The 15,004-nt window shown below is 49.0% G+C and overlaps 5 protein-coding genes across 5 annotated transcripts; 4 read left to right on the forward strand and 1 right to left on the reverse strand.

Annotated features, from left to right (window-relative positions):
- Positions 1 to 1,701: 1,701 nt before the first annotated feature.
- PpBr36_06816 (uncharacterized protein) lies at positions 1,702 to 2,778 on the reverse strand (the record flags this gene model as incomplete). The annotated part of the gene is made up of 4 exons (XM_029893958.1): positions 1,702 to 1,764; positions 1,957 to 2,064; positions 2,327 to 2,505; positions 2,730 to 2,778. Coding segments are annotated over 4 exons (399 nt in total), but the record flags the coding sequence as incomplete, so codon positions are not given.
- Positions 2,779 to 6,394: 3,616 nt separating this feature from the next.
- Positions 6,395 to 6,909, forward strand: PpBr36_06817 (uncharacterized protein; the record flags this gene model as incomplete). The annotated part of the gene is given in 2 exon segments (XM_029893959.1): positions 6,395 to 6,706; positions 6,724 to 6,909. Coding segments are annotated over 2 exon segments (498 nt in total), but the record flags the coding sequence as incomplete, so codon positions are not given.
- Positions 6,910 to 7,045: 136 nt separating this feature from the next.
- PpBr36_06818 (uncharacterized protein) lies at positions 7,046 to 7,360 on the forward strand (the record flags this gene model as incomplete). The annotated part of the gene is given in 2 exon segments (XM_029893960.1): positions 7,046 to 7,323; positions 7,339 to 7,360. 2 exon segments carry the CDS (start codon positions 7,046 to 7,048, stop codon positions 7,358 to 7,360), a joined length of 300 nt encoding a protein of 99 aa, XP_029747852.1.
- Positions 7,361 to 8,368: 1,008 nt separating this feature from the next.
- On the forward strand, positions 8,369 to 8,821 carry PpBr36_06819 (uncharacterized protein; the record flags this gene model as incomplete). The annotated part of the gene is given in 2 exon segments (XM_029893961.1): positions 8,369 to 8,647; positions 8,666 to 8,821. 2 exon segments carry the CDS (start codon positions 8,369 to 8,371, stop codon positions 8,819 to 8,821), a joined length of 435 nt encoding a protein of 144 aa, XP_029747851.1.
- Positions 8,822 to 8,826: 5 nt separating this feature from the next.
- On the forward strand, positions 8,827 to 13,593 carry PpBr36_06820 (uncharacterized protein; the record flags this gene model as incomplete). The annotated part of the gene is made up of 3 exons (XM_029893962.1): positions 8,827 to 8,858; positions 8,980 to 9,316; positions 11,593 to 13,593. The coding sequence occupies 3 exons, from the start codon at positions 8,827 to 8,829 to the stop codon at positions 13,591 to 13,593; spliced, it is 2,370 nt and encodes a 789-aa protein (XP_029748809.1).
- Between the last annotated feature and the right edge of the window lie 1,411 nt (positions 13,594 to 15,004).

A 15,004-nucleotide genomic window follows, 5' to 3' on the forward strand; every position in this document is an offset into this window, starting at 1 on the left:
TGAGGAAGCATCCGGCACCGACGGATGTATGTGAGCAGAGGGCAGTTGCTTCATTTTAGTGTCTTCGCAAGCTGCGGTGGATAACCTTATAACGGCTACCTCTATTACTAGTTCCGCAGAATGTGGCGTGACGGATGTTGTGGCGAAGCCCTAAAGTCTACCCGTTTTCTATAAATATGAGCAAGGCGACAACCGCAGTAAAAGAGCCCGCTCGCAGTCAGGGCCTGCAAACATATTTCGAAATATCATGCTATTAACTAGTTAATCTCAAACCTGAAGTCCTCAATTTCCTATTCTGGTCGTGCCTGGAAATTCCCGTACCACGGGAATATTTATCTGTGAGGAAAGAAACATGCTCCAGAGCTACTATTGGCTTAGCGCACCACTAATTAAGCCCGTGCTCAGCGGTATATTGAGTCGGCAGGTTCAAATCTAATGCGATGCCAAACAAAAGCCGGGACGTGGCGTTTTTTTGTCGGATTGGGAAATTTTTTGCAGTTGAAGTCGAATATCTCGGGTCGTGTAAGGGGTTTTCCAAATAACTAAAGAGGTTGTTGATAGAATCGTATGATCGCTGCGATCGGTAAAAAAATATAACAAATTAACCGTATTCTATCCAACCCCTATCTACGTGATCGCAGAATCTGTTGAAAATTCGTCTCCGTGTTCCTGACGTCACGTGCTTACACACGTGACTTACTGACTCGCTGTCTGCTCATGAACGAACAGCCTATCTTTATATTGACCGCAGACATGCCCCCTCCTGAACCCGTAGATAGTTAGCAAAGGGAATAACAAAGCAAATAACTGCATTCAGAAGACTGTGTTGTATTATTGATCGGACTCTACCTTTTCTTTTACCATGTATCGTTCTTTGTTTGGGGCTATGGAGCTGCACAAGGTGTGGGGCCGACAGGAAACCAAAAAGAGCGATGCTATGGGTCAAAGTCTGGAAATACTGCGCCTAAAAGTTTAGCAATGATAACGGTTGGCATTTGTTTATAGCTTCACTCTCCGCTGGGAATACCCACCCCTGGAATTGCTTGAGCCCAATCAGCCGCGACATTTTAGGCCAGATGCGTCGTTGGGGGTTGCCTTTACTTGCCATGATTCACCAATGCGGCTGTGCAAAGGTTGGGTTTCTTTGAAAGTTAGTGCGGTGGGCTAAAATTTGTTATAGCTTTTTACCAAAGAAATTCGTTGCATGTTAGGCCAGGTTTGATTAACATCATGTTCTTTCGCCTCTTCAAATTCTGCCTAAAGGTAACAAGCGGCGATACCCCTGAGAGGCTGCATGCCCTCCTTTGGTCAACCTATACCTCATTAATGAAGCAGCTGGGTCGAAGAGTGTTGCAGGGTGCGAATCGGCACAAATGTATCCTTGTTAATTGCCGGAATGCTACCACATGTGATCCGTGGAGGTAAAGGCCAATAAGAACGAGCCCGTCACAAAACGCACCCCTCAAAAATCCAGCATTAAACCTCACCCCAGAATTTCCGTCCGACCTCTAAACCTCCCTGCTCGAGGTCGAGGGTCGGTAGCTCCAACCAACCACATGCCCCGAAAACGGTAAACAGTTGGAGATGGGGAGATTACGGCGGCGACCCGTATCCTAGTTTGTAAACGAGATTTCCAGGTATTTTGGCGTATTTCTTATCGGTGGTTCCCCGGTTTACATCTTTAAAACAGGCACAACTTACCACAAAGGCCTCCCAGTGCAGCTGCGGTCGCAGGAGCATTTTGCCAAGTGACATTGTCTTACCCTATTCACCTGGCATATCCTTTCATCCGGGAGGCCTCCTGTGATCATGCTGAGTTTTTTCTCCCAAGACGGCATCAGTCCGTCACCGAGAAACATGGGACAAGCTAGCTCCAGCAACACAACTGAGCTGAAATACTATTACATGATTATACGTAATTAAACCTCGGTGGGGTTACTTTTGTGTTTTATTTACCTGGTTCCAAAAATGGATGGTGGAGTCTTCAATCGCCTCTGTCATATCAAATCCGGGATCTGGCTGACAGCGGTTGAGATGCAGGTGGTAACTATTTTGGACGAAGGCCTCAATTAGAAAAGCGGTGTGACGAGGTGTCAACAATCAAGAGACTTAGGACAGATAAGCACTGGCTTGGTAATATTGTCAAAAGTTTGCCTGCCCAGCTTAAGCGAAAAGTCTGTCTTGGCTGCATGTGGTCGCCTGCCGGTCACAAGAATATTACCTATCCTGTAAGCCTGACTAACCTCCCAAGATGCTACCGGGGATATTCCTACCGACCGATTTACTCTCATGTAACGACATCCATCCCGTATTGTCACCCACCAACCGAAGCGAGAATGGTTCCCCGATATGTGAGGGGAAGGGCTTCAGCACTCAAATTACTATCGGCTTGTGCCGAGGGATACATCCGCGCCGACGGTAACGTTTCGGCCCGTAATAAGTAGACGGCCATGTCATGTATGTTGGCCTTACCATCTTTTCTTCGGTTGGCAAGGGGTCGAAATGCTATCCTTGTTGCATTTAGCCAGGGTAGTTAAGTGGGGCGGCGCCTCTTCCGAAGTATCTGGTGGAAGCTTTCTGGTGTGCATTTCATATTCAATCCACTAAAGACCTCCACCAGCTACTTTACGAATTGGAAAGCGGCGCAAAAATGTGAACCTGGACCAGCAATACGGCCGCATAGTTCATTTCTGACTTGCTGCAGGGAGATCTTTAGGCGTATTACGTACTCGCCGGTTCCTTGGAGCGGAAATTCGACGAACACTCATGTAAAGGCATCCAGTGGTGTTACGGTGTAGCAAAGGCGCGTATACCCCTTGTTCGGTACCAATAGGAATCGATTCCTGTGTGATGCTCGATATATCTATGCCTCATCCAAGCGGACCATGCATCGACCTAGAGCGTGGCCGCACCTGCAATGTGTTGGTGCTATTACTTAGCGTCCATTGGTGATTGTGAAAATTAAGATTTTCTATTTATGAGAGTAGGTTCAAATTTTGATCCCTGTATATAAAGAGGAGATTGTGTGGTTACATGTACAAAACCAGAACCCAAGGAAGAGCATATCGAGACGAAGCCACCCTCTACCAATTGTACTTGTATCCTCTTTCGTTTTTCCCTGCTGGAGCTGAGTCACTGTTTTTTTCAAGAGTATGATATTACTGGAAACGATCGGTTTAGGTGATCAAACAATGATCCTGGTGAGGGTGGCGTGAGGCCGCATGATCGCTTGCAGATTTGCACATCCAATGTGCTTCAGAAGTATGGCAGTTAACAATTTAGCACCGAGAAGCTGCTAAATTGTGACTGTGGTGCCTTTGACAAAGTCCTGCTTCGAGATCTTCCTGGCAAGGGGTCCGCCATTGCCGCGCTTTTCCCGCTTCAATTTCAGCTTGGCTTTTGCTTAGCATTTTGGAAAGGCTGAAACTAGCTGCCTTAACTCTGGCACAAGGCAGCCTATCTTTTCAGACAATATCGGTCTATCGGATTTGCTGATGCCTGCGGTCGACGTTGTAGGATTCGTAACGATTTATCACTTGCGGAATTAAACGCGTTAACCGAAAACGCTAGTTATTTAGGTCGAAAATGGCTTAATATATTACCTACCCATAAATCGACAAAATTAACGGATATGGAAATAACGGAAGCCCTCCGATTTAGATTATTAGCCCCGTTTAAACCGTTGGACCACCCGTGTAACCAATGCGGTAACACGACAAATATCGGTCACGAAGATGTTTGTAAAGGTGTGTGACGGAAATGGATAGCCCGGCACGACCAAATAACCCGGGTTATTGTAAAATCGTTAAAAAACCGCCCCGATTTGCAAATCGAATTTGAACCGGATATAAACCGAATACCGATTCGAGTACCGGTTCGAATACCGGTTCGAACACCGGCTCAAACACCGATACCGAATTAACCCCACGCCCCGCAAACCAAACCGGCCCCGGAAGCTCTATTACACCACCCACTCGCTCCGGATCCCGTGCAGTTAACGGCCGTAGGACCGGTTTTTCGGTTATTAACGGAGGTTCATATTTGTCCTTTATATTGGCAACCAGCCGAAACCACGCGTTTAACGCGTTGGGATCTTCGCAAAGGGCCCTTTGGAAGTCGTAAGCATGAGAAAAACGCGTTTTTAATTCTGCACGCCGTTGGACGAAGCGATTTGCCCAGCGAGTCCCGACCGGTCGCGCGTCCCGCGCAGCGAGGATATGGTCGGCCATTGCGGCCACATCAGCAATTTTAGGCGGAAACCCTCGGTAATTCAGGTCCAATATATACTAGACAATCACCTCCTCTCCGCTTTCGGTTAATTTTTAAGTATTAGACTGACGGTCGGCCAAAGGAACGGCGCCGAGCGTTGTCTTGGAGGGTCGAGTGAGGTACATTGAAAGTTTTAGCGACTTTTCGAATGCTAGTTTTTTATTCTATCGGAGTTCATTGAACGCATGAATGATTTGCGCGTCACAATTTGACGACTCCATGGTTGATGGTGGAAAAGACACGTGTCGTAGTTGAAAGATGATAGTAGACAGAAAAGTGGCCGGGGTCATGTCCTGGCCGGGGTCATGTACATCCACGTTAGGCCTCCTAACTCGCATTTAGCGGCCCGAAGCTGCTTGTTGATCTCCAGGTGTCAATGTTGCTGAAAAATTCACTGCACGAATCTTTTTTTCGCCGACTTTTTCAATATGTTTCTGATAGAGTCGAGCGCTTTCCCTGCGCTGTCATATAGCTGGAATTGTTCCCCGCTTATCTTATCTAGCACGTGCCCCCCTACGTAAGGAGGCTTCTACGACCTAAAACTTGGCCCATTTCTTTTCGCAGCGTTTGCCCTGGAAGAAATCATTCCTCTTTTCTTTAAATCTTGTCTTGTAAAAAAATACTTCTTCGTCTAGCTCTTGAAAGCACGCGCCTTGCCCCGGAAACCTTTAGAACCCGGATTCGAGACTCAAGTTCTATCGAATCTCCCCGTATTTGATTTTCCCACCCACCCAAGCTTCGCCGATAGCAATCGACGTCTGGCATTGCCAGTCCGCAACGGCAAACAATGGAGTTTTCTGTTACTTTCGTCTTTCGTATGGAACATCTGACAGTTTTTCTGGGCTCAAGTTCTGCATTATATACCGGAGCAGTGAGATTCGGAGATATGGTAATAAAATATTGTGGCTGAGCCGAACCTTAGTTTCTCCTTCGCGCGCTCAAGGCGACGCGCACGCTGGGCCAACTTCTTCTCCTGCTTGCCGGAAAAGCCATGAGGCTTTGGGCTCTGACCGGGCTTGATAGTTCTGGGACGCATGATCGCTGTTGGGCGAACTTGGTCACTAAAGGAGCTTTCGGAGAGCGATCCAAGCCCGTCATCTGCTCTGGCCCATGTTGGCAGCCATAACCACGCTTACTCGGACAGCCAGGTATGCATTGAGAATCCGACGCGGAAGAGCCGGCTTTATACGGCATGCCTACAAAGGCGCGAGTTATCGCGGACATTATGGAAGCTATCAATATGCTTCCCGGTCGCTCCGACTTGGTATTTTCTGGGCGCGAGGAAGCAAGACATTGCGATTTTCTGTCGACTGCCACATCAAATCAGCGCGGCAGATGAAAACTTTTAAAAAATGAGCCAGACTTTGCCCAAATCGGTACGTATTGTAAATATCATGTCCAAGTGGGGTGGAGTATTGGAATGTTTACTTTCGACGAGTGCGGCAATTGCGAGGCGCAAGCATCGGGATCCAGATATTGAGGCAGGCTGCGGAAAGCAGGGACCAAGCTACATGGGGATACTTCGTTCCCATCTTGGATTTTGCAGCCATGACTCCACCACCAATCCATTTATCAATGTGCTTATCCTGCGACCCGAGCCCTTTCTCTCGAGCGATTCCATCGAAAGGGCGTATCGATGCCACCAGATATTTCCACCCCGATAAGCAAAAACTGCGAAAACTGGATCCAGAAAAATGGCCTACCTGGCTCAACGTAGTCGCAGCCAAAGAATATCTTCTAAATGACTGTAATGGTGCATATCATCACTTCAAATGCTACCCTCCGGTGGAGACTTTTGCTGCCCGGATGCTTCCCGTTGTCACAATCCACCCCTGTAGCCGTCGCTGACTCGGTGGGAATTCTCCGGCGAGTTGCCTGGTATGTGCTAACCCAGCGTTCCCCTGTTCTATGTTTCTCACCGCATTCCATCGAGTGCTTGTTTACGCTCTATAACCTCGTGTTCCAGCAACATGTTTCGGAACGGGCATTTGTTCGTTATCCGACGAGAAGATTAAGGTGTGCAAACGGATGTCCGACTTTCAGGCCCACGTCCGTAACTCTGTTGCACAAATTGACGCAAATTCATGGCTTATCGGAACCCGGCACATTACCCAGAGGTTGCAGCTTAAACGAAACTCCTCGCGAGGACCACCCGAGCCAGCGATTCCTGTGGCGCAACGAAACTGACGGCTCTTACGTCCTTTATCCGGCCCCCTATCCTTTGCCCGAGGTATCGCCTCTCCCAGCAGCTTCGGGTGATAGTCACGTCCGCCAAATCCACGATGCCGGCGACATCTCTGCTGTCTTTAGATTCGGCGATTCGCTCATCCTTAAGGTGAAGCTACGATCTACTGCTGAAAAAGGGAGTGACAGTACAGCCATCCTTACCGAACCTTACGAACACCAACCCTGGCTTTTCTATCCGAGCAGCAGCTTAGTTTTAGGATACCTCAGGTTTTGTTCCACACGCAGGAGGGTAACATGACCTTTCTCCTAGAACTCCGAATACAAGGCCAGACACTGAACGAGGTCTGGTGGAATATGTCTGCGACCGAGAAGGACCGCGTTGCAACCCGCATCGCCGCAATTGTCAACGAACTTCGGGCTTTCCAATTTCTCTTCGGGAGCCGTCGACTCTGACTGGATCAACCCTGGCTGCGAAGATAAGAACAAGATCTACACACTGGAGTCACTCAAAGAACACTGCGAATCCTTGGGTATGGATTGCTCTACCTATGTCCTGTCTCACAACGACCTTGGCCCGACAAACGTTATGATGGAGGGAGACCAAGTTTCTATTATTGATTGGGATATGGCCGGGTACTGTCCTCTGGAATGGATTCGTACCAAATTTGCGATTTGCGGAGTAATGGTCGCCGAGCGAGTGGTCGGTAACGAGGTCGATGGCAGTTTATCGGTGGAAAGAAACCACGAATATAGGGAGATGATCGAGCAGAAGCTTGGGGATATGGGGTTTCCTGAAGTTACAAAAGCTTACATTAAAATGGAGAACATGCGAGAGAAGGAATGGAAGAAGCGACGACCTTGGCTTCAGTAATTACACAACAGACAGCTCCTTGCCAGCGATTAATCCCAGCCCAAAGCCCAAGGCTCGCAACACCCACATAATACACGATTTGTAGGGCCATTCCTCATAGCTCTTGTGCCCCCATCGCGAAGGCGGACTTTGCTCGACCTTGAAGTCAATACGACAACCGTTAATGTCATGAAGGAAAGACGGGAACTTTGAAGGACAACATTCTGTTCGGTCTCCCGCTAAACCATGGTCGCTATGCCAAGGTCATTTCGGCATGCGCTTTGTGGCTGCTTTATTCCAAGTGCGGGGAGTTGGAGAGGGAGGCTAATTTCTGGCAAGCCAATACATGTGGGTCAGCACTACCAGAGCCACGGATCAAAGTGCATCCCTGCAGGTTCTGTCGCCCCTACCTTTCGTCATCTTCACTACGCAATTCCTACCACCTGCCCTCAACGTCCACCCTCATCTTCACTACGCAATTCCTACCACCTGCCCTCAACGTCCACCCGGGCATCAAATTGAAAATACTTGACGAGCGGGCAACCAAGATGCTGGGTTGGAAGCATCTGTGTCCTTCCTGCTTGATTTTACTACCGTACATAAACTCTTTCTGGTCACCTACTGTCGACACGAGCAGGGCTCCCCACAATATTGCGGAGATTGAGGGCTATTAGGGCTGCGGATCCAGGGGAAGGGGCGGGGTACGCGGGGCATTGCCAGACGGCCCCACCGTAATTTCACGGAATAGTATCAAAGGCTCAGATACGATGATCCCTGCATGAGCTGATAGATGTTGGCAACCTCATGCTACCAACGGCTTTTGTCTCCCTCATCCTGCGTTGGCCGGCCATCGGTCAGGTGCTGAGGATACAACAAAGGGAGAACTCAAGGGGTTGACGTTGAGTACCAGAAGAAAGGAAAACGCAACAAAGGCTGTTTGCGGGGTTTTACGGTATTTAAATTTTGGTTTAAGCTTGAGCAAAGTGCTAAGTTCCGACAATTCTGGCTCATCTCACTTTTGCCCGGATTACGCTTTTGCTGGGCTGCATCGCAGTAGCGGAAATGTCTTCAGGAACATCGACAAGAGAGAACAGTCCTACGCGATACAAGCGATACCTACCTCAACCTAATCAAACGATCTCGAAAGAAGGGTTATGGAGTCAGAATTACGACAAGCAAGGCTATATAAAGCAATGGCTGCTACAACTTCAATGCCCCAATATCTCGCCCGAGGTCCTCATTGAAAATTTGGGCGAAGCCCACAGAGATAACATGGACGATCGCATGTGCGAAGTCTATAATCTTAAATCAAGTACAGATAGCACACCCAAAAGCTCAGACGTCGGAATCATGGGCTAGGGAGGAGTTGGAATGTTTAGTTCCTCCCCGGCGACCAGCCTTGATTCAGCTCATCCGGAGACGGACTTAGAAGGGAGCCTGGCGGATGCCGAATCTATTCCTGGCCATAACCTTGTTCCAAAAGATTCGTTTATGGAGATTCAAAATGATCAATAACGAACATGTCAACAGTAGGAGCGGATTTGAGGGATATGTAGGATAAAGTGGAATAGACAACGGGAATGAAATAGCAACGATGCTTAGTTATAGCTTTCAACATTCCAAGGAACATAGCAGTGCCAAACCAAAATCGTCCGACAGTATTCCTTGACCAGTTTCAAAATATTTTTCGAGCCGTTCTCTCAAGTGGCTCCTCTTCCTGGAGCAGCCTTCCATGGCGAAATCGAGGACGCCAATTCCGGCGCCAGGGGATTTGCCCAAAACATCTCTAAACAGGACCTCCGTCCGCTCATCGCCAACGCCAGTCAGCCACACTTTGCTTACCCGCCAGACGAGCCCAGGGTCTTTGTCAAATTCACAAACAATAAACCTCACTCAGGCCTCACGGGCGTGAGAGCCCAGGCGGACATGCAGTGGCTTTCGTGGGAGTGGCTCCGCAACGAGCGCCAGCGCGGCAACGACCATGGCATCCGCGTCCCCGAGGTCTATCGGGTGTTTGAAGGTACCCAGTACGCCCCCACCGGGAGGGTTTTCCATTTATTATCATGGAGCTGCTCCCAGCCTTGTATTCCATCCTGAGGGATTTCGTTGCCGAGCAGCCCGACCTGGACGCCGCGTGGGAGCGATGCCTTGACTAGATCGCCGGCGCTGTCTAGCTATTCCGCCAAATCCTGATCTCTGCCGCTGCAACCCCAGGGCCCTACACCACAGACAACCGTACTATCTGCCACTGCATTTTCAAGACCAGGAGGCCAGCGTCTCCTTCTTGAGCGTGTCTAAGCTGCAGGATTTTGTTAATCAGGTAGGCCGTGAATACTGCTGCTGCTGCTGCCGCCATCAGAGAGTTTCTGGAACTAACCCTATCGCTTACGCCACCATCCTCCAGTAGAAGCATGGGAACGCTTACAACGCGCGCGATCACAATACCAAGTACCAAAAAATAAGCAACCATATAACGGGAAAAAACGTCGACGTGGCCTTAATATTCGAGTCAAAAGGGGCGAGACCCCGCCCTATGTTCCGCCAACTGCCGAGCTCGAGCACGAATTGGAATACTGCTACACCGACTTCAATGACGAGAAATCTATGTTTTGCCGGGGTCCGGAAGGAAGACCGGACGACTATAGCCTTTGAATTGTTGACTTTAAGCATTCCTCTTTCCTCGGATGACAACCTGTCCGCGATGATTCAGGCCGGCGCCCTGCTCTGGCAGTGCGGCTGGAGCTTTGGCATGACTGATGAGCAAAAGCGGAGAGGTCGGGGTTTTAAGTAGAACTTTGCAGGGTATGGGCCTTTTTTGGGATTGGTTTGGACAATCCCAAGGGTTCTCTTGTTTCTGATTATTGGCTTCTTCGTTAGCACTTCCTAATGAGGGGAGTCTACCATGTGGTAATTGCCACCAGTTTGGCGTTAACGTGGATGTATCATTTTCTTCAGGTTTCCGGGGTTGGCAGAGATAAGAGATTTGCATAATGTAGGACCGCGAGCAGCGGCAATCCTCGTTGGGAAATCCGCACCCAGCCATTTCTCCCAGTACCGTCCCTCCCTCTACTTAGGAATCCCGTGCGCTCTTTTTGATTCCTACGATTCGCAGCCTTGTAGATTCCCTGTTATATTTTTCTGCCCCAGTACAACAAGCTCTTAGTAGAACTGTTTTACCGGATACCAAGGTAAGGTGGGCTGGGTGGTAGAGTTCGGTCGTTCTGGTCGTAAGAAATGCGAAGGTCATGGTACCAGGTAAAAACTGGCTGTCTTTGTGATCGACGGTTTGCGTTGGGTTGCATCACCGTGTGACGAGCATGCATCCGGTAGCCTTGGCGCTGGTGGTTGGTTGACAATTTACCACTGGATCCATCAAACCGGCGGGCAGGGGGTGGGCTTACATGGCGTGTACTGGTTGTGTGTTTGCATGTGCCAGGGAGGGAAAGCAGGAAGTCAGCCTGTCCAGATTCTGAGCAAATGCCAAGCCAATACGAGGGGCGGGGAAAGCGCTGAGATGGCGGACCTTTTGCCAGAAGCGGATGATCTCCGAAAAGGAGTAATCAAATGTACCACGGTCACAATTTAGCAAGTTTATCGGTGCTAAGATACTGACTGCTATACTTCTATAGCACACTGGGGGTGGAAACTGCAAGCAATCATGTAATCTTAAAACCCATTTCAGTTGTTCCATGCCCCAAAAAGATAACAGAGGCTCAATCCCCATAATTCTGACTTAGAAATCAGTCCCTCACACAACATTCGCAGAAATGAACCCATCAGAGCGTACACTGAACCTCGAACAGGTTACCCCACTATTCAGTCAGACCGATGTTCAGAGTCATCAGAACTTCTTGTTATCGCTAGAGAAGCTCAATACATTACAAAGGGCTAAGCTCTGCCAAACGAAACGGGACGAACTACTACGAAGATTTCGTTCCATCGAGTGCTTATTTGCATTTTACTCGCTCGTTTTCCAAAAACATATTCCCAACAGAAATGACAAAGAGTGGAATGAGTTTCACAAAATTGCAAAGGAAGGCTCGAGACGCCTCAACATAATCCTTAAAGTTACACTAGCTTGGGGTAACGAGGTGGTCGCTCATTATAACTTTTCATCACGATGCAGAGATTACTGTGAAAATCTCCGGGCCGTTGCATGGCACAACAACCAATGTCAGCCTTGGACAAAGGTGGTGCGAATTTTAAACACATCTATCAGGAGCAGAATACAAAGGAATGACGGGCGGTCAAAAGTGAGCGACTCTTGCAATCCGATTCTTCCTCAGGATTTGGCCTATGCCAAGGATATTTTGAAGGGGAACAATACGTTTGTCAATGAACCGATTTGGGAACTACCTGAGGACTATGGCTTCGACCGGCATGGGCTGATTGTTCGACGGAGATTTGCGGCATCAAATAACGACCAAGATGAGTTCCCGACGCCGACTGATCCGCGATCGGCATCCCAGCTGTCTTCTGAGGCCCAAGGTGATATTGCACGCGACTGCAATGTGACGCCGGCTCCGTCCGGCCAGGGACCGCCATCGCCATCATCCCGTCTAACGACTACACCGGAGGCTATAAACTTCGCGGCAGAATCGCAGTCGTCGCTGCGCCAGTGTTCAACTCATACTTCCCCTACCGAGTACAATAGGTCAACCTCGACTCCAGTACCGGCATCGTCTTCAGCCGCACCAGGTCTGACAGCTAACGAAACCTCTCCGCAATCATCAAGCAGCTTGGTGGAAATCTCGCAATCACAATCATCTATAAGCGAAAATCACAATCAGCACGAGTGCACATCTCTAACAACACTCAGTGCAGTACCAGTAGTGAAAACCATAGGTTGCAATGGTGCTTCACGATTGCCAGTTGCTTTTTCACCATCATCGCCGTCCTCGAAATCTCGCCAACGAGGCTCCCGATCTGTCGAGTCGCCTTGTATCATCTCTGAACCTGCAGTTTCTCCAACATCACCATCTTCATCGTCAATCTCATACAGGCTACTGCCGTCATCACCTCTCGCAACAACAAAGTCTCATAATTCGCCGGAAGAGTTTTCACATGACGCCAAATCAAGTATCGACACCGCCATCAAGGAGGAGCCGTCACAGACTGTGACTGTTGCCTTCAGCTCCCCAGTCGAAGTCACGAATCCAACGCGATCACCTTCGACAGACCCTAACCCCGCATTTTCACCGCCCTCTCTATCGATGTGTTCCTCATTGCGCCACGAAGCAAACCAAACACTGACGGCAAACTCGAATTGCCGCATGGATGGCATTACCAAACGCGCCATGGCCCCCCACTCGCTTAAAAGTTTCGAAGCATCAACTGAAGGAGTTAGGAAGCGACCTGGGCCTAACCTACACGAGTCGTCACCGAAGAAACAGAAAGGAAGCTGTTTTGTCGACGGAGATCGTGCCACTGCATTGGCGGTCACACCGCTTCACCCACTATCATCAGCGCCTCTCCTTGACCAAGGAACACGGCTAAACGACGTGGTCGTTAACGAATATATGCATCATATTGCGGAACATTACGAATGTTGTTTCGCTAACAGCTTTTTTCTCAAGGGGTATAAACCTGAGGAACAATGGAAAGCTGAAGTCGGTGATCCTTTGAAATCGGACCTTGTCTTGATGCCAGTTCATGACAAGAACAGCGAGCACTGGTACCTCCTCGCCATGTATAAGTTCGGCAACAGTCTAATTGTGTGTTTTCTCGATTCTCTTGGGCCTTCACCCTCGCGGGAAAAAATGCACGAAGATACTTTCGCAAGCTGGGTGAAATATCTCTTTGCTTGTGGTAATAAGGCACCGGTAAAGAAAAAACACGTCCAGGTTCCCCACCAAACCAATGCATTCGATTGTGGAGTTTACGTATTAGCATTCGCTCAGAAGATCACCAAATATGCCAAAACATTCGCACTGGGCGACGACAATCTTGACTGGCACGTTGACACGCTGGAATTCCGCAAAATCATAGCAAGCACCCTCGAGTCTATCAGAACTACTACGAACAAGTCTGCTGCTAGCAATCAAAGGACTATAATTAGCTCCGAGACCGACATTCCCCAGCAACCTTTGCTTCAGGGTGTAGACTACACCGAGCCTACCACCTCCCCCAGCCAGCCGTCACTAGTCCAGGCAACACCAACCCAACAATGCGCGTCAAGTTTTGTACCTTACAGTTTGCAATGCAAGACGGCTTCGTCACCACCCGGGTTATCGGCGTTGTCGCTTGAGGACGCGCTTAAGGATGACATGGCTATGGTTGACATGTAAGTTATAAACGCATATTTTGGTCGTTAGCAAGAGAAGATTAAACTGCAATATGTGTGTGTTGCTTACAACGCGTGTTCTGGATGGGGCTAGTGCCGGTTCCTCTCAACATTCATCTCCCTTATCGCCTGAGTTTGCAGGGTCATCAACGCCATCCTTGTCGCCCATCTCACTTACCTCACATTGCACCCCAGCACAGACGTTACTTTCATCGTCAATAACAGACGATTACGACGACGACGAGAGTGATGACAATGGCAAGATGATCGCTAATACCGGGATTGCCGGCCTTGAAAGCTTTAGCATTCCTGAGGCAGCCAGAGAGAATGGGCTTATTGGAACCCAACCAGTAAACCATAACACAACCGTTGATCAATCAAGGAAGCTTGGTTGCGTCGAAACTGCTATAGAACAGACCAAACCCACCTCACGCTCAGATATATGTATTCTTTTTGGTTAGTCACTACTTCCACAGCTGCACGAGAACGACTAATAACCAATGAGAAGATGCAATTGACGAGCTCCAAGCCCGAGGTTCATCCCTGCTCAACGAGCCGACGATTGTAAACTTCACAAGCTGGCTTAAGAGCTACAACCAGGACGCTAGTACGAATGACCGCGTAACCCCGGCCGCAAACACGAGCCGTCGCCAACCATCCAGGTATCTTCAAACAGTCCTAGGCTCCACTGTTACCGAAAATCCGGCACTCGTATCGTTCACCCTCGAGAAAGAGCACGCAATCAAAGCTTTTCAAAATTCAGTATGGCGTGAACGCTTCAAATTGGTCATCCTGGACAGCCCTTTTGGCAATGATACCAATTTCGGTGCATATATCAGCTTTACCATAACATGGGATATAGCCCAGACATTTCCCCTCAAGCCAAGCAAACCTCCAGACAACATACCTACCAACGCAAAGGTCTATGGAACGACAAAACTCGTTGCACCGAAAGGGGTTGATTTAGCTTTAAAAAACTTGACGGACTGCGCCATGACTTTCCCGGAGCATCCTTACGACCCTTTCATTGCGCTTTGGGTTACATTGGCTACCGCCGAAAAGATTATGTCTGACTGTAGTAACTAGGTAAGGAGTTCATTCAGAAGACCCAACGTATTCAGAAGACCCAACGTATTCAGAAGACCCAACGCCTGTCGGCAGGACTCAACTTTTTGGTCCGGCGGAGTTGTTACTATGGCATGGCCCTTAGAACTACCAACATGCTCCGTCCCATTACCACAAACTCGTGGTATACCACCTTCGATTGTGAATGTCCAGCCGGTCCGCCGGAATGGCTTATAGTCTTTAAAGCTCGAAGGTTCTAGCATGATGGTGCCCTGATTGCCTAGGACAGCCTCTGACATCATTGTAGGCCATGACTGCATCAAAACCTCCAGTGCAAGAACCTGGGTCAA

The sequence above is a fragment of the Pyricularia pennisetigena genome, chromosome 1, assembly GCF_004337985.1.
Source record: "Pyricularia pennisetigena strain Br36 chromosome 1, whole genome shotgun sequence".
NCBI lineage: Eukaryota > Fungi > Ascomycota > Sordariomycetes > Magnaporthales > Pyriculariaceae > Pyricularia > Pyricularia pennisetigena.